This window comes from Chaetomium fimeti (assembly GCF_033439085.1).
Source record: "Chaetomium fimeti strain CBS 168.71 chromosome Unknown B0H64scaffold_4, whole genome shotgun sequence".
Classification (NCBI taxonomy): domain Eukaryota; kingdom Fungi; phylum Ascomycota; class Sordariomycetes; order Sordariales; family Chaetomiaceae; genus Chaetomium; species Chaetomium fimeti.
The window spans coordinates 2,185,557-2,201,748 of record NW_026944332.1 but is presented as its reverse complement, the minus strand read 5'-3'; the positions used below and the strand labels follow the sequence as shown (position 1 = coordinate 2,201,748).

At 58.1% G+C, this 16,192-nt stretch overlaps 7 protein-coding genes across 7 annotated transcripts; 5 read left to right on the top strand and 2 right to left on the bottom strand.

Moving 5' to 3' along the window:
- Positions 1-667: 667 nt before the first annotated feature.
- Positions 668-2,163, top strand: B0H64DRAFT_154554 (uncharacterized protein). Its single transcript, XM_062798494.1, has 2 exons — positions 668-1,351; positions 1,411-2,163. Exons 1-2 carry the CDS (start codon positions 941-943, stop codon positions 2,119-2,121), a joined length of 1,122 nt encoding a protein of 373 aa, XP_062659300.1. The 5' UTR covers positions 668-940; the 3' UTR covers positions 2,122-2,163.
- A 2,986-nt stretch (positions 2,164-5,149) lies between these two features.
- Positions 5,150-6,612, top strand: B0H64DRAFT_396316 (Abscisic acid G-protein coupled receptor-domain-containing protein). Its single transcript, XM_062803819.1, has one exon. It carries the CDS (start codon positions 5,227-5,229, stop codon positions 6,457-6,459), a length of 1,233 nt encoding a protein of 410 aa, XP_062659299.1. The 5' UTR covers positions 5,150-5,226; the 3' UTR covers positions 6,460-6,612.
- Positions 6,613-7,119: 507 nt separating this feature from the next.
- Positions 7,120-7,897, top strand: B0H64DRAFT_396315 (uncharacterized protein). Its single transcript, XM_062803818.1, has 3 exons — positions 7,120-7,406; positions 7,519-7,824; positions 7,875-7,897. The coding sequence occupies exons 1-2, from the start codon at positions 7,204-7,206 to the stop codon at positions 7,526-7,528; spliced, it is 213 nt and encodes a 70-aa protein (XP_062659298.1). The 5' UTR covers positions 7,120-7,203; the 3' UTR covers positions 7,529-7,824; positions 7,875-7,897.
- Positions 7,657-8,564, bottom strand: B0H64DRAFT_417408 (Alpha/beta hydrolase fold-1; the record flags this gene model as incomplete). Its single annotated transcript, XM_062805243.1, has 2 exons — positions 7,657-7,992; positions 8,064-8,564. The coding sequence occupies 2 exons, from the start codon at positions 8,562-8,564 to the stop codon at positions 7,657-7,659; spliced, it is 837 nt and encodes a 278-aa protein (XP_062659297.1).
- Positions 8,565-9,580: 1,016 nt separating this feature from the next.
- Positions 9,581-11,300, top strand: B0H64DRAFT_154497 (uncharacterized protein). The gene is made up of 3 exons (XM_062798492.1): positions 9,581-9,959; positions 10,011-10,526; positions 10,602-11,300. The coding sequence occupies exons 1-3, from the start codon at positions 9,594-9,596 to the stop codon at positions 11,052-11,054; spliced, it is 1,335 nt and encodes a 444-aa protein (XP_062659296.1). The 5' UTR covers positions 9,581-9,593; the 3' UTR covers positions 11,055-11,300.
- Positions 11,301-13,231: 1,931 nt separating this feature from the next.
- Positions 13,232-14,563, top strand: B0H64DRAFT_154493 (uncharacterized protein). The gene has a single exon (XM_062798491.1). It carries the CDS (start codon positions 13,558-13,560, stop codon positions 14,314-14,316), a length of 759 nt encoding a protein of 252 aa, XP_062659295.1. The 5' UTR covers positions 13,232-13,557; the 3' UTR covers positions 14,317-14,563.
- Positions 14,546-16,113, bottom strand: B0H64DRAFT_396302 (uncharacterized protein). The gene has a single exon (XM_062803817.1). It carries the CDS (start codon positions 15,709-15,711, stop codon positions 14,698-14,700), a length of 1,014 nt encoding a protein of 337 aa, XP_062659294.1. The 5' UTR covers positions 15,712-16,113; the 3' UTR covers positions 14,546-14,697.
- Positions 16,114-16,192: the final 79 nt, after the last annotated feature.

Here is a 16,192-nt window from a genome sequence, read left to right as displayed (position 1 = left end):
CCTTCGCCTGTGAGGTGAGTGCCTGCTTTACCTATTTTTGCGATTTTCCCTGTTGGAACCACATGCTGCTGTTCATCACCCCTACCCTACCCCACGCCTTCAAACCGAGTGGTGGTACTCCAGAGAGCCAGTTTTGTTTTCTGGAGCCCTTTTGCTCCCAACGAAAGCCGCATATGTCTCTGCCCTTGGCATTTCCTGTCGCTTTAGCCCTGGACGCCTCTTCACGTGCGAGGCAAGTGCCAAGCTGGCGTGGTGAGGCCGTCCCTGAACGTGCTCCCATCCCGGTTGCGCCGCACATGGGAAGAGCATGCAGCGTCTCCCCGGCTTTTCCCCGCATGCACCGGGCCCACACACGGGAGAGGCTCATCCTATCTGCGAACCAAAGCCGTTGCATGAGAAGAAGGACGGGACGGAGGGGGCATCGGCAGATCACGGCGATGCATGGCGAGTGGCTGAAGCATAGCCGGGTTTCTCACGCGAGCTCGACGGTGCATCGTGGACGGCAGGCCGGGCCAAGTCCCGCCGACGACAAAAGCTCCGACGTGCGACCCCGCAACCCCACTAACTTGCTGGATCTGGCTGGACGATGTCATCCCTTTCGCCTAATTCCGTTAGCCAGGGCGGCAGAAGTGCCCTCGATATTCGATTCCGCCCGCCTTTTGTTCGCTTGTGGGCTTCCGGGTTGTGGCTGTGTCAAGAAAGTCGAGATCGCCATGGCCCGATGCGCATGTGCAGACATCACGTTTCCCCCCTCGTCATCTTCCATCCCCTTATCGCCTCCTCGGCGGCTACCAATTTGGGTCCCCTTCCAAGATCAAGTAATTCCCGCAAGATTTTGCTGTCACTGCCTTTCTCTCAACTTCGATTTTCAGTCTTGTCATTTCCTGCAGCCATCTAGAATTCCAACCCGCCACTTCATACCACCGAGCTCCAGTCCAGCATGGCCACGCTAACAGAGAGGCCGCCTCCCCCTCACAGGTTCGAACAACATGTTGGGTTTGACAACCTCCCCGTCGGGGAAGCGACCAAGAATAATCCCTCGTCATTCACTCTTCAAGCGCGCCATCAGGGCTACCACTCGTCACGAAGATCGCGCACATTCATGATCGGCGTCGACGAACACAACTATTCGCAATATGCCTTGGTCTGGCTGTTGACCCACATGGTAGACGACGGCGACGAGATTATCTGCGTGAGAGTCATGGAGAACCCCGTTCGCCCCGACAAGAACTACCAGGAGGATGCGAGGAAGCTGTTGGAGATAATTAAGTCCAAGAACGAACTGAATAAGGCCATCAGTATCATACTGGAATACTCGGTCGGAAAGCTGCACGATACATTCCAGCAATTGGTAGGTGTTCTCGGCGATTGGATATGATGTCGTGGTGGCGCTGCTAACTCGGACACCAGCTCGGAATTTACAACCCCTCCATGCTTGTGGTCGGCACTAAGGGGCGGACCCTGGGAGGGTTCCAGGGACTGATGAACGCGCGAAATTCCTTCTCCAAATACTGTCTCCAATATAGCCCTATCCCCGTGGTAGTGGTCAGGCCAGACGACAAGCGGTTGAAGAAGAAAGAGAAGCGATCTCAGGATCCCTCGCGACAGAGTTACGCCGCTATGCTCGCGTACAACTCGGGAAGACACGAGGCCGATAGCGAGGCGAGCAGTGTATACGAGTTTGAGAAGGGCATATCGCCGGACGAGGAGGCGCATCGAGTCGCCGCAGCCATTGGCCTCCCTGCGAGGTTCGATCCCACCATCAAGCCGTACAATCCCCGCGATGCAAATCGACGACGGTCGTCACCCTCGGGGCAGTCCTCCTCGGGACGAACAACCTCCCTTTCCCCGCCCCCGACGCCCCTTGCCGCCGAGAGTGGAGAGGAGGATAGCGGTGATGATGACGACGAGTTTGAGGTTGAGGCCGTCTCTAGTCAGCAGCTCGCCGCGGGAGCGCGAAAACAAACCGGGCTTGAAGAACAGAAGGAACGACTCCACGCTATGGAAGTTGGCGAAGCTGCTGCTCTGCTCAAGTCGGGCAACTCGAAAACGCTCGAGGATGATGACGATGACGATGACGAATCTCAGGAGAGAGGGCCGGAAGACGCGTCCAAATCATAGGAGGATCTTGGGTTCGGCATTTTGGTCTCTTGATGCCGAGAAGCAGGCTGCTATAGCTGGTTTATTTCTTTTGGGAGAGGGGGGTTACGGCGTTACAGGCACATGGCAGGATGCGTGAAACCGGCAAATGTGGTTTAGACGGACGTCTTCCAACCACCACAGCACGGTTGTGATCTGGGATTTGAGCGGCGCCTTTGTTCTTTGGACTATAGAGGCATTCGTCCCGTGGTTACGCTTAGCCGGAACTGGGGCAAGGGAAGCGCGCGGCCTCATTGTAATTGTACAGCACAGGATTGGTACTCTCCAGCGATGTTTTTGTAAATTAATGATACACTCTCAGCCGCCATCTTTTCTTCAGAAAGTATTTCGAAGAATTCTACCCGTTGGACCCCGTGTGTTCCTGGCTGTGCGCTGATTGTTTTACTCGAGTCTTGGACATCAACGGAATTTGGCCGAAACCTGGGCGCATCGCTCTCACTCCCCAATCTCTTCCTTATATACAACGATGAGAACTGACCACCATCTACTCATCAGCCAAACAAGCCAACGCACCATCAAAGTCCTCTCCAGCTCTCAGCGCCGCAGCAGCAGCAACCACCCTCGCCTTCACCCCCACATCCTCCCTCAGCCCCTTTACGTTCTCCACACACCACAAAAGCAACGTCCCCAAAACCTTAACATCCCCTTCATACTCCGGCGCCACCGTCCCCAAATCAATCAGCACCAGCCTCGCCTCCTCCTCCCCCTCCCTCTGCTGCAGCACCGTATTCCAGTATTTAATATCCCCATGCACCACACCACACTCCCCTAACCGCCGCACCCCGCGCACCACCTCCGCCAGCTGTCTCACCGTCACCGCAACCCCCTCTCCCACCCCAGCCCTACCCAGCATCTCCAGATCCCTACCACAAAACGGCATCAGCACACCAGCAACCGTACCCTGCTTCCACGGCACCCGATCCCCAATCACCACCGCCAGCACCGGAACAACGCAGAACCGCGTCATCATCTCAGCATCGAGATCAACATCCCCCGCAGACGACGACGACGACGACGACGACGACGACGACGACGACGACGACGACGACAAGAGCGCCCCCCTAAGCGCCTCCCGCGCGCGTATCTCGCCGGCGATACCCTCGACGTCGACGTCGAACTCGACGCGCTTGAAGACGCAGGCGCGGCCGCGCCAGACGCAGCGGTCGGTTGCGCGGCTGAGGTAGGTGAGGTGCTGCAGTGAGGTGGCTGGTGTGGTTGGGAGCTGCCCGTCGGTGGGGGAGGTGCCGTAGGAGAGGGAAGTCCGGATGGGCCGGCTGACTTGGCTGTCTGGGAGGGATGTGAAGGTGGCGGGGCCGTCGCGGCTGGGGAGGGTGATGGTGTTCCATGGGGGCACTTCTCCGTGGGCGTCGTGGTGGGCTTTGGTGTGCCCCGCAACAGTTGCCGAAAGCCAGTCGTCGTCTGGGACGTCGGGCTCGGTGACGTTCAGACGGTACCAGCGGCGGTTGGCGAGGTCGTAGGCCTCGGCTGAGTAGCGTACGCCTGGGGTGATGAGATTGCTGAAGATCTCTACTACGGGATCATGCCAGCTTCGGTTGGGTTCCATGGTTCAAGCGAGAGAGGGCGAGGGAGAGAGGGCGAGTGAGAGGGGGTGAGTAGAGAGCGACAGAGAAATGGGGAGAAGGAGGAGTCAGAGAAGACAGGGAGAGGGAAAGAGGAGAGAAACAGAATAGTTCCCTACCAAATAGAGGCGTTAAGAGTATTTATCTGAGGTTTCTAGACCAGGTTGTTCGATATAAGAAGATATAGAAGCCCAAGTATCCAAGAGAAGGGACAAGTGAATGAATTTAATGGAGTAGTTACTAGAGAATGAAACCAAAGCAAAACCTCCTGTAAATAAAGAGATAATTCCAACGGGTTTTATATACGCTTTATACAAGTTAGGCCCCTCGAGATCTACGTACTTTCTTTCGGCTGCCAAATGACTTTTGTACTACCTATTCCTAAACGTTGAGCTTCGGCCGACTTACTATGTACACCGGAGGCTTTTTGGAGCCGACTGTTTGGGAGTGTCATGGTGGGGGTACGCGCGGGGCAGTTCCGGGGAAGCGTGGGGTGGTGGTCAAAGCTCATGTCCGGGGTCCCTTGTCCGGTTGCGCAAGCCGCGGCGGGCCTGCAGCCGTCCACTTCACTTCAACTCCGACGAACAAACGGATCGCGAACGGAGACTTAAAACCAAACCCGCAAGGCCGCCATGACCAGGTAGCCTAGCCTCCTGTAGCGCTGGAAATATCTGCTTCAATCACAACTCGGTAATATAATGCTCGCGTTTTCCGACTACACCAAACACACAACCGCCGTCGCCGACGTCCTCCAAACCCCGTCCCCGAACCCGAACCCACCGCGACGACAACGACAACAAAGAAAACAACCATGACATCGCCCGGCACCGACCACGACTCCGCATCGTGCGGCCCCTCCTCCTGCTCCCCCGCCGGCGCCAACGACAACACCCTCCTCTCCACAACCATCGCCCTGACCCCCGTCCTCCTCACCTTCGCCCTCGCCTCCTCCCTCGCGCTAACCCGCCTCTTCCCCCACCTCGCCCGCCTCCAACAACCCTCCACCTCCCACCACCACTCCCCAACCAGCGGCAGCAACAACTCCTCCGGCATCGCCATCGACGACGGCCAAGACCACTTCCTCCCCCCCTCCGCCCCGCCCTCCCTCCGCCAAGCCCACGCCGAACAAGCCGCGCGCTCCCCACGCCGCCGCGCCGCGGCCGCGGCCTTCGCCGCCACCATCGGCCTCTCCGCCGTGCTGGCCGAGCTCATCCTCGCCGAGATCCTCGAGCTGCGCGGCGGCCTGCTGGGCCCCCGCGCGCGCGCCGCCGGCCTGCACGTCACCGTGCCCACGCTGCTGGTCATGCTGGTCGGGGTGGTGCCGGTCCTGGAGGCGCAGAGCGTGCTGGCGTCGCGCGGGTGGCGGTTTGGGAGGGATGGGAAGGGGAGGGTGGTTTCGAGGGCTGCGTGGGCGGTGCTGGGGGTCGTGTTTGCCGGGTGGTTGGCGGGGTTTTGGTTTGTGGGGAGGGCGGTGACGGGGCTGGGGATGGGGGTTGTGGGCGGCGGGGTGGATGAGGAGTTGTGGCGGCTTGCGGGGTTGGCGAGTGCGGAGGGGGCCGGGAGGGGGTTTGATAGTACTGCGATGACGATTGGGCGGGCGGAGATTGCGGAGAGGGGTGGTGGGTTTGGTGTGAAGGGGTTTGGGGGGAGTGGGGAGGGCGGGTTGTCGAGGGCGTGTTTGGAGCGGATTGGGGTTATTGGGATCTCGTTGATGGCGTTGTTGTCGGGGTTCGCGAGCGTGTCGAGTCCGTGGCATACGTTTGTGGACGACCGGACGTATCGGAAGCGGCCGATTACGGACGCTGATATTGCCCGGAAGCAGGCCGGGCTCGACGCGACGAGCGAGTTACTGTTGACGAAGCGACATCGGTTGAGGTCACTGCAGAGGAAAGCGCAAGCGGTGGCAGACGGCGTAGGAGGCGGGACCTCTCATGGAGCGCCTGCGGGATCAGGGCTAATGGGCAAAATGATCGGGTCCCTCAAAACAATGACCGGCACCGGCGAAGCGGCCGAGATCAAGGCCCTCCAAGTCGAGATATCCGGTCTCGAAACGATGGAGTCAAACCTCGCTGGCTCTCTCTCCTCGCTCAAATCGAGGCAAGCCGCCCACGCCCGGGACGGCACCGTGCTGGGCCGCCTCTTGGCCGTCCCGCAGTACATTTTCGCCGGCTACTGCGTCTACCGCATCCTCGCCACGACGCTCACGACCCTCCGACGCATGTACTACCCACACGCCTCTTTTTCCTCGTCGGACCCCATCAACCGCTTCCTCGGCGTGCTCGCCAAGCACTGGGATCCCAAGCTCGACCAGATCGCCTGGGCACGGCAGATCTCCTTCCTGCTCTCCGGCGTCATCCTCGCGGCGAGCGCGAACTCGGTCCTGCAAACCTTCCGCATCTTTGCCAAGTGGGCGCCGGGCCTGTTTCACCAGGCCCAGGCCAACCTAGCGCTGCTGGTCGGCCAGGTCACGGCGACCTACGTCATCAGCGCGGCGCTGCTCATGCGGAGCAACCTGCCCAGGGACGTGGGCCGCACCGTCGGCGACGCGCTCGAGAGCGCGCTGGAGCCCGGGTTTGTGGACCGTTGGTTCGAGGGGTGGTTCTTGCTCGCCAGCGTCGGGACGGCGGCGGGTATATGGGTCGGGAGGAAGGTCAATAGTGGGTTTGGGGAGGAGTGGGATGAGTTTGCGGGCGAGGAGATGGGGCAGAAGCGATCTTGAATTGTATGTACGAGCGGTCATTTCTTTTGTATTGTGTTGTCAGAGCGTGTACATATTTTCTTGTTATCATCTAGCGCGCGGTCTTGTTTGTGATGTGTCATGGATAGAGTATATTAAGAGTAGAAATCTTACGTGTATTATAATTTTTGATAATGAGGCTTGGGCCTTTTCATATTAGCGCACGAGTAGAGTGTCCGATATTTTCCTAGAGTAGATAGGTAGTTCGCCCAGGCGGCACATAGTCGCTTTCATGATTTGATATTTGTATCCGAATTCCTGTACGTTCTTTCCTATTATCGCAACTCTTTTTGATGCACATAAATGAAGCTGCCGACACTTTAGCTAAGATACGTAGAGTTGCCTTCCTCAGGGACTCGCCGAGTTCTCCCTCAACTATCAGGAACGACACCCCATTCACAAGCCGCATTTTCCCACCAGACTAGCACATACGACCATATCCACGAGAGAATACGGGATCCCGTCCGCTCTCCCCGAGTCAAACTCGTGAGAGCCAAACTAGTAGTTGGGTCGGTGACGACCAGCGAATCCTTGTTGTTGTATGTATTTTTGTTTTAGTTGTGGAGCTGGGGAGTCCACCTTCATCAACAACACTTGCTCGCCCAACTACCACATACGACCATATCCGCAAGAGAACTCGGGATCCCGTCCGCTCTCCCCTCGATAAACTTGTGAGAGCCGAACTAGTAGTTGGGTCGGTGACGACCAGCGAATCCTCGGTGTTGTATGTTTTTTTTTCTTTTGTTGAGTAGCTTTCCTTTCCCCCTCGATGGCCGGGGGATGTCGAGCGCCTCAGAGCCTCGGCACCCCTCCACGGCAGCCTTCGCAGCCCCTTGTGACTCGGACCCTCTGCGTCTCCTCGACGCCTTCATCCCGTTCGTTATCGGGGCTCGTCACTGCGAGTTAGAGCGTAGAAGGGGAGAGACTCGGTAAGTGGAGTGGTGGGAGAATAAGCGTAACCATTTGTCGGCCACACTGCTTTTCCCCTCCACCTATTCATAGTAGAAGAATACCACAAAAGCTGACACCACTGTTTTCAAGGTTTGCATGACTTTACTCCCATATATAATTAATTGCAATTAAATAGGGCAACACAGTTAGCGCCCTCATCTGTCTGATTTGGGTATCACCGCATTCTCAGTTAGTCCTCCATTTGTCACCCCCACCCCCATCGATCGCTCAGTTTCCTCCAATGACCTGCTTCAGAGCAGCCAGCATCATATCGGGCTTGCTGAGGAAGCCACAGTGGCCGGTCTCCATGGTGGCTGTGCGCGGATCCGGTCCGAGCTGCCGGGCCATGTCCTGCTGAAGATTGTACGGAAGGGCCTTGTCGATCGTCTGGAAGATGTAGGCGCCCGGAATCCCGTTGCTCCAGGGCTCGAACTGAGACGCGGCAGAGAACAGAGCAGCCGAGGTCCAGGTCGTTTGCTTGGCCCAGTACGCCGCCTCCTCAGCCGGCATGTCGTTGAAGCCGATCTCGGGCATCTGCGCGGGGTCGCCAGTGACGCGGTCGCCCTGCGTTTCGTTAGTTACCTCGGCACCAGCGAGGGGAAATGTTTGACGGCCGGGTTCGCAGTGGGACTCACGTCAACAATCATCCACGGCAGGGGAGTGCCGCCCAACATCTCCAGCAAGCTCTTGCCCTTGGGGAGCATGAAGGCGGAGAGGTAGACGATGCGAACGACACCACCAACCTTGCCGGCGGCCTGGCGGGCGGCAACATCATAGCCCTCGACGGCGTTGCTGCCGACGACGCCGCCGGACGAGTGGCACAGCAGGACAATCTCGTCGCCCTGGTCGGCAAGCCCGCCGACAACATGCCGGACGGCGGCGACATCCTCGGGGAGGCCCGTCAGGGGCTCCTCGGTGCCGCCCACGCTCGGCAGGGCGACGTGGTGCGCCTGGTGGCCGGCCCGGGCGAGCACGGACCGGAACTCGTCCCAAGCATTTGGGAGCTGCCAAGCGCCCGGGACGATGACGATCGTGGGCTTGGTGGCGGCGGTGGCGGCGGCCATGGCTGAGACGGACAAGACGGCCAAGACGAGAAGGGTATGGAAGAGGGAGGTGAAGATCGTGGCTTGCTGCATTTTTTTTTCTTTTTGGGGTCTCGAACCCCTTATATCCAATGGAGACGGCAGTTGTGAGTCGCTCCAGGCACTTGGAACCCACAGCTGCGGCCGGGGTTACAATGCAGATCGCGAAGGATGAAAAAGGGGGTGTGGGAAGGTTGTGAGACAGTTGCAGACTCCGAGAGATGGGCGAGCACAGAGCTTCCCGTGGCGTGTTTGTTCACCTTTAACTCACGGCGACGAAGTCCAATCGCCCCCGCCGAGGGAGAGGCTGAACACCAACCCCTCCGCCAAGGCCCCTTGAAGTGGGCACAATAGATTATCACCATCTTGTCGTCGACGGGGGCAGTTGATAGCGCGTGAAGGCGATGTGGTGGTGCTAATTTAGCTCAATGCGAGCTCTTGATAGCTCTGGTTAGCTCCTGTTCCGGGATCCGCACCCACAGCACCCTTCTTCCAGGAGCTCCTGCGCGACGACACCCGACTGGTGCCCAAAGAACCAAGGTGTGGAGTTGGCCCATGTCCCATAATCCCATGCTAAGATGCTGTGGGCCCTTGCTCACCGTCGCGCTTTCTCCCTTGTGGGTAAACCCGTCCGAAAGCTTGACCAAAGAGCTTTCCGTCCACTGACGAAGCCCGGATGACATTCCCCAGAAGGGTATGGGGAGAGATCGGCAGTGCACTGTCCAAACCCTCCGTCAGACCAAGCGTGGCGTGCGTGGCGTGAGTTCGGGGTAAAAACTCCTTCAAGGACCTCGCAAAAAGCAACGCTGATGCACGACATGTTGCGCCCCAGGATTCAGATCGAGGCCATGGATGGGGGCGCCTTCAAGCGACGATCCGACGCTCTGGTTCCGAGCTACCGGGTCCCTGGCAGGTTGCGCCAGCCTTTATAACTAACGGGACATCTCGCCCTTATGCAGATGCAAGCATGGGTAATCATCTCAGTGCCGGTTTGATGTTGCTGTAACGAGTAACCTCCGAACTAGAGGGACCCAAGCCGGACGGATCCAAGGGCACCCCCCCCCCCCCCCAAGACAGCCAGCCATGAGCTCACCGACAAAACTGACACCGGTGGTGTATCCGGTCAACGACACCTCCCGGTCCGGACCCGAGCGCGAGTACCTGCAGAAATTAACAGATTTCGCCGCCGAGCAGGACCTGACGGAGGACTTGAGGGGTTACGTTCGGGATGTGACGATAGCCTTCACCGTCTTCGCGGGCGTCTTCGTGGGGTTGCGCTTTCTGGCCCGCTATCGACAAAACGCCCGCATTCTGATCGACGACTGGATGATGGTGGCGGCTTTCGTAGTGCTGGTCGGAAACATGATCATGAACCTGGAGCTTATTAAGATGGGGTTGGGACTGCATTCAGGAGCCTTGACCCTTCCACAGATGCAGCAGTTGAACGAGGTTAGTTATGCAAATGCAGCACCGTCTCCTCTTAGTCTAACCTTCTCGCAGACCCTTGTCGGCGCCGAGATTATCTATGTCACAGGCGTCAACCTGTACAAGATCTCGCTGCTGCTCTTCTACTTCCGCGTCTTCCCCATCCGTTCCGTTCGGCTGGGCGGCTACATCTGCGGCGGCGTCTCGACGGCCTGGAACATCGCCTGCATTCTCGCGGCCACCTGGCAATGCACGCCTCGCGAGAGGCTGTGGATGCCGTGGCTCGACGGCACATGCATCGACCTGTTCCTCACGCAGCTCTGCATCTCGGTCCCGAGCATCCTCTGCGACATCGCCATCCTCTGCCTCCCGCTGCCCCACGTCCTGCGGCTCAAGACCAATCTCTGGCAGCGGATGCTGCTCACCTTCGTCTTCCTGCTCGGGAGCTATGTCGTCTTCACGAGCATCTACCGCTTCTACGTGTACTTGTCCTACACGACCGATGACGTGCCATGGTCGCTAGCCGACCCCTGCGCCTGGAACATCATCGAGATCAGCAGCGGCATCGTGTCGGCCTGTCTACCCACACTGGTAAGAAGAAGAAGAAGAAGAAGCATCCCATTTTCCCTCCCCCCCCACAACACACAGCTAATAACTCCCTCACAGGGCCCCCTCGTCCGCGACCTCTGGAAATCCGCCTGGCCAACCAGCACGGGCGGCTCCAAGAGCGGCGGCCTCTCACACCAAAAGGGCTCCGCCGCCATCGTCACCATCGGCGGCACGGGCGGGCGCAAGGGCGGGGGCAACAGCGGCAGCGGCAGCGGCGCGCACTGGAACCGCCTGGACGAGAGCCCGTCCAACTCGCGCGACGACCTCGAGCTGGTGCCCAAGCACGCGGCCGGTCGCGTGCATGTGAGCGTGCATGCGAGTCCGAGGCCCCGGAGGAGGGGGAGTGATGAGGAGTGTGGTATTGTTGGTGATGGGAGTGGGGTGGGTGGAGGGGATGATGGTGGGAGTGGGAGGACGGGGCGGACTGATGAGGATGGGGATGGGTGTCCGGCGGATGCGATACGGCAGCGCACGGATGTGGAGTGGAGGGTGGAGCAGAGGAGTTTGTAAAAATGCAATGTAATGAACGATACCAGGTCGAGACTGTGGGGCAGCGAGCGTTAAAAAGGTTGTTGGCAAAGTAAAATAATTTGGGAAGAAACGGATTTATTTTCCCTTCTATCCAAGGTCCATTGAAGATATGTTTTACCAGGGGGCTGATAATGCATAGGTGAGTGCCGCTTGGGATATCAATATAGGTAGTGTAAATGTCCCTTCATACATGGGAAATGGTGTTGGAGTGACTGAGTTCGGGCGGGGTCGGGTAGTGCGGGAAACTAGTCCCGAACAGCAGTTTTCTTTTCTTTTTCTTTCCTTCTTTCTTTCTGTGGGATATTACCGAGGTAAGTTTCAACCTCTGACAATCCAGAGGGGTTAACCCCGCTCGCTCTGCCGAGCATTCCCGGATCGGTAGTTCTTGCTTCCTCGATACTCTCGTGTCCCTTCAACGACCGCTCGATGCCAGTGCGCAAAGATCTCTCGCGTTGAACGGCCCCAGTGTGTCAAATATCGAGTAGCACTGGGATACTGCCACTGTAACTAAATTGGCCATTTCCACCTCGAGTTGCGACCCGGTTAAATCGACTGTCTCTCTCCCCCGAAATCGACTGTCTTGGCACCGCATTGGGTTTAGGGCAGGTACCAAGGTCAGTGAAGCTCCCACCAAAGTTGTACAGCGCTCTTCATCAACGTACCAAAAGAAATATAAGTAGGAGAGGTTTACAGTTAAGGAAGGTATTGAACGTCATTGAATCGCTAGAAAATACAGAGTTTGCGAAATGGTTTAATAATATAGTAGTCTGTAAATACCATTTTGCTTAGACTTATGTTTAGGGTTAGGGTGAAGATGATGGAATGAACTTTTGAAGTTCAACTAGGGTTAGGGTTATAGTAGGAAATGTAGAATCGTCTAAAAGGGATCACAATTGAAATAACCTTTATTTTTCTACCCCCTGAGCGAACTCGAGTACTGTATTTCCTTGCGATTCGACCATTATAAATTGCTTCAATTCGAATGGCGAAGTCTGGCGATGCTGATGTCGTTCACTGACCTACCTGCACTAAACCCAATGCGGTGCCAAGACAGTCGATTTCGGGGGAGAGAGACAGTCGATTTAACCGGGTCGTCGAGTTGCGTTGGGCGGCGAGGATACAACCCAGTGCTACGATGTTTCTTTTGGTGTTGAGTCCAGGGCAACAAACGCTGGTGGAAAGGCGCTCTTTTGTGGGCCTCTGCGAGTGCTTGCGATGTGGCATCCCGCTGTGGACCCGCCGACAGACCAATCATTCACGCCCTAGGGGCTCATCTGGGGCTCTTTTCAAACGCGAGCCTTGTTTCGTTTCGAACCGCCGACTTCTCCTGTCCAACCCCATTGGCCTCCACGTCAACCCCCCAGGACGGAGCGAGCAAACGATGTCGCCGACTCACCACCTGTTTCGTGCGCTGACGGGCGACATTGAAACGAGCCGAATGCAGGGCACACACGTGTGATGAGAGCTTGGTATCGAATCTCCAGCTTTGACTGGCTGACAGGAGATGCAAAGGGCAACCCCTGGCCGAGGTCCTCGAGAAAAGGGACTCGAGTGCTCGGGCAGACGTGCGTCAAGTGTCGCAACGACTGGTTCATAGTTCGTGCCTTGCAGCTCTCCAGCTCAGTAGCACCCACCTTCTCGGAACTCCTCGTGTGAAAACCGTTGCGACCTCGGTCTCGATATATCGAGTTGAGTCGCACCTTTCTGGCCTTGTTCCTCCCTTGTTGCCTCGGGCCCCTCGACCTCGTGTTTTCTCTTTCTCTTCTTCTGTTTGCAATTTCTGGTTGTGTTTCTGAGAAACTCAACCATCGAAGCTGTGCTTCTGCCATTCTCTGTTTGTACTTGCTTGTTTGCGAGCGCAATTGGCCGCTTTCCGTTCGACCACCACCATCACGTTACACCCTATTTCGCCACTGATCAACCTTCTGCCTGCGATCGGTTGCCTCGCTCCTTTTGCACGACCGACTGAGTGATATACAAGACCACCTGGGGTGACACTCCATTTCTTGCGCCCTTTCCCCTGCTGCTTTGCGACAAACTGGGCTCCGGCATGACCGAAACCAGCGGCACGCACTGAATCTCCATCACCGGAAGACATCTGAGCGAGCATCCGAGACCAGGCCCAGCCGTCTTCAGCCGCATTGACCACACTGTCACTCGCGTGGAAGGCTAGCACGGTTACCCGACCGATCGGATCTCCCGCGATCACGATTCTCTGACACAACTCGCGTTTCGGGAAGTCGCACGGCGACGAAATTGCTCCACTTGCGCAACCAGGGCGCCCTGGCTGCCAGCTTTGCCACGCCGTTGCAGAGCCCATTGGTGTGGACGTCGGGAAAGGGGAGAGAATCATCGACCGGCCGGTTGTATCACTGGGAAGGACCGTTCGGGGTTGGTTGAGGGTTGGAGACCTCCAAGTTCTACAGTTGTCCGCCCCTTCTCCTTGTCAACACCAGCCAGGGAAGTCTGGCGTCAGTTCGCGATGGCAATTCACGTCGGGCCATTCTTCTCAAAATGGGTCTGGCTTTGTCTTATGATGGCTTCGATGGCCTCGGCCATCCCACTCTCCAAATTTCAGCCCATCACCGCAACAACCATCTCCCTCGGCTGCATTCTAGCCTATAACGCCGAAATCCCCGGCTGTTCGATAAACGACTTTGTGGCGGGCAGTACGTGCTCGGCCTCGTGCGTGAGGGGCCTCAAGAGGGTGGAGTCGAATCTCGAGTATGTTTGCGACAGGACAGAGGTCTCAGAGATTTCGGTATTGGGGCAGGCGCTGTTGGGCAACCTGGTAGAGCTGCTTTGTCCAGGTACATCCTCTCCCGAGAATCCAGTGGCAACCCCAAGCAGGAGTCCGACGGCAGCACCCACCACCCTCACTACACAGCGCGTCTCACGTACGTCGCCGCTCACTTTTACTCCAGTCCAACCTCCGTCGACCACCACCACGGCGGTGACAGAGACAGAGGAGCCCGAGACGTCTACGTCGACCTCGAGCGTCTCTCCCACAGAACCCCCTAGTCCGCCGCCGATCCAGACGGTCATCCCGTCTTCCCGCCCGACGAGTTCGTCTTCAAGTTCAACAAGCGCGCCAGAGCCTTCAGAGGACACGGGGGGTCGGGGAACCGGCGGTGGAAGCCCGTTCGACCCTGTAATAGGGAACGGCTCAGAGAAGGTTACAGTGTGCCTGGTGCAGGCGATAGCTGTTGGATTGGGCATGAGTTTGCTATTTCTGTGGTAGGCACTGCATGAGAGAGTGTTTGCGCTCCTGGAAAGGTTAATGGGAACGATTTACGAGACATGGGACTGCATGGTAGGGCCGGGTTTGGGGACTGGATATTGCATGCAGATGCGAAGGTTGAACGGTCGAAAGAAAGTCTTGGATCCGGGTAACATTGGAACGAGACGGCCATTTTAAAGTCGGGGTCTAGAAGAGGGCGGGGGGTTGTAATCACAGTGATACCACATGCATTCAATTTAAGGTTCTTTTTGCAACTAAACAACCTAAGAGAGACAAATATTTACAAGTAGGCAACGCAAGACTGCCAATGCGGGTGTACCTAGCCCAAGGCTCGCCAGAAACCTCGAAAACATCCCCTAACCCCTACCAACTACCTCCCCATCAAGCCGTAGAAGCCCACAGATCGCGCATCTGAATAACCCCCGGAATACAGGCCAATACGCCCACCGTAGTATCGCTCACCAACCCCTTCTCACTGCCCCAGTGCAGCGTCAGCGGCGCCCACGCGAGCTGCCGCACCGTCTTCTTGGCCCACTCGCCCTTCTCCCGCGCCGTCTTGGCCTGGAACCCACCGCCACTTGGGGAGGCGGAGCCGCCGAACCGCTCCGCCGCCAGCCGCCCGATCTCGATCCCCACGTAGGCGGCCCAGAACCGCGCGCTCCACTTGAACGCCCGCCCCTGCTCGGCGGGCGTCCACGACATGACGCCCCGCGAGGACAGGTAGGCGCCGTTCTCGAGGGATTGGAAGGTTATGCAGAGGCCGAGGCGGAGGTATTCGAGGAGGGTCTCGAGTTTGGTGGGGGTTGCGGTGGTGGTGGTGGGTTTCTCGCTGGCGTTTGCGGGCGTGGAGGAGAAGGTGTGCTTGAGCAGGCGGCGCGCCCAGAAGTACATGCCCAGCAGCGACCACAGGCGCAGGATCATGCGCGCCTCGCTGAGGAGGGAGGACAGCGAGGAGAGCCGCTTGGCGAGGGTGAGCGCGAGGGCGGCGGATGCCGGGAGGGCGGTTTTGGCCCCTGCGCCTGCGGCCGCGGCGGGGGATGAGAAGACCACCGTGGTGCCGCGCGGGAGGGCCGCGATGAGGGTGATCCATTCGCGCGCTGAGCGCCGTAGGGCGGATTGCGAGAGGGAGGTGAGGACCGAGGCGCTGAGCTTGGAGGTGTAGCAGATGAAGAGCATCACCGTGTCGATGCCCGAGGGGGTTGATAGGCATTTCTCGAGGCGGACGAGGAAGGAGTCGGCGTTGGAGGGCAGCGCGGCCAGCAGCGCGCCGAGCGGGAGAGGTTGGCGCTTCGGGGGTTTGGCTGGGGGGGTGGAGGACGGGATCGGCTCGCCCGAGGGCAGGTCGGCGATGGGGGCCGGGGCGGGCACATCGAGATCGGGGGCTGCGTCGGCCATTGTGGTGGGTGTGTTTTTGGTGGTCGATTGGGTTGATTGACGGGGGAGATGTGTGGGTGTGGGATATGCCACAGCAGGTGGGCGATGTTGAGTCGGGGATCGAGGAAACAAGAAGGAACCTCGGGATGGAGTTCGGTTGCTGGCTCTCGGGGATTGGTGGAATCGCAAACAATGGGAGCGGGGGGGTCGGTTTTACTTGGTTAAACCGTTAAAAGGCTGAAGAGCTGTGTCGGGGTTGCTCTACCTAAGCGGGAGCAATGGAATGGGGACCAGCTAGGCAGCTTGATGTTCTGCTGCCTTCTGGAATTGGAGCTCTGGAAGTCAACACCCGGGCTCAACTTCATAAAAAGGGGGCTTCAATGCGCTAGCGTTCAGTGCATGATTCCCTCGTGGTGATAAAGGCCGAACTCTTGTCCCGGGGCCCGCAGTTTGAGATGCCAAGAGCTCGGCTCCGCTTTGTGTACCTCGGTCCGCGGGGCGG

Bases quoted from the DNA above. Each gene is read 5' to 3' on its own strand.
- B0H64DRAFT_154554 (XM_062798494.1), top strand. From the start codon at position 941: ATGGCCACGCTAACAGAGAGGCCGCCTCCCCCTCACAGGTTCGAACAA. The intron at 1,352-1,410 runs GTAGGTGTTCTC...CTCGGACACCAG, and splicing joins ACGATACATTCCAGCAATTG to CTCGGAATTTACAACCCCTC.
- B0H64DRAFT_396316 (XM_062803819.1), top strand. From the start codon at position 5,227: ATGGGGGTTGTGGGCGGCGGGGTGGATGAGGAGTTGTGGCGGCTTGCG.
- B0H64DRAFT_396315 (XM_062803818.1), top strand. From the start codon at position 7,204: ATGTTTTTTTTTCTTTTGTTGAGTAGCTTTCCTTTCCCCCTCGATGGC.
- B0H64DRAFT_154497 (XM_062798492.1), top strand. From the start codon at position 9,594: ATGAGCTCACCGACAAAACTGACACCGGTGGTGTATCCGGTCAACGAC. The intron at 9,960-10,010 runs GTTAGTTATGCA...ACCTTCTCGCAG, and splicing joins AGATGCAGCAGTTGAACGAG to ACCCTTGTCGGCGCCGAGAT. The intron at 10,527-10,601 runs GTAAGAAGAAGA...ACTCCCTCACAG, and splicing joins CGGCCTGTCTACCCACACTG to GGCCCCCTCGTCCGCGACCT.
- B0H64DRAFT_154493 (XM_062798491.1), top strand. From the start codon at position 13,558: ATGGCAATTCACGTCGGGCCATTCTTCTCAAAATGGGTCTGGCTTTGT.
- B0H64DRAFT_396302 (XM_062803817.1), bottom strand. From the start codon at position 15,711: ATGGCCGACGCAGCCCCCGATCTCGATGTGCCCGCCCCGGCCCCCATC.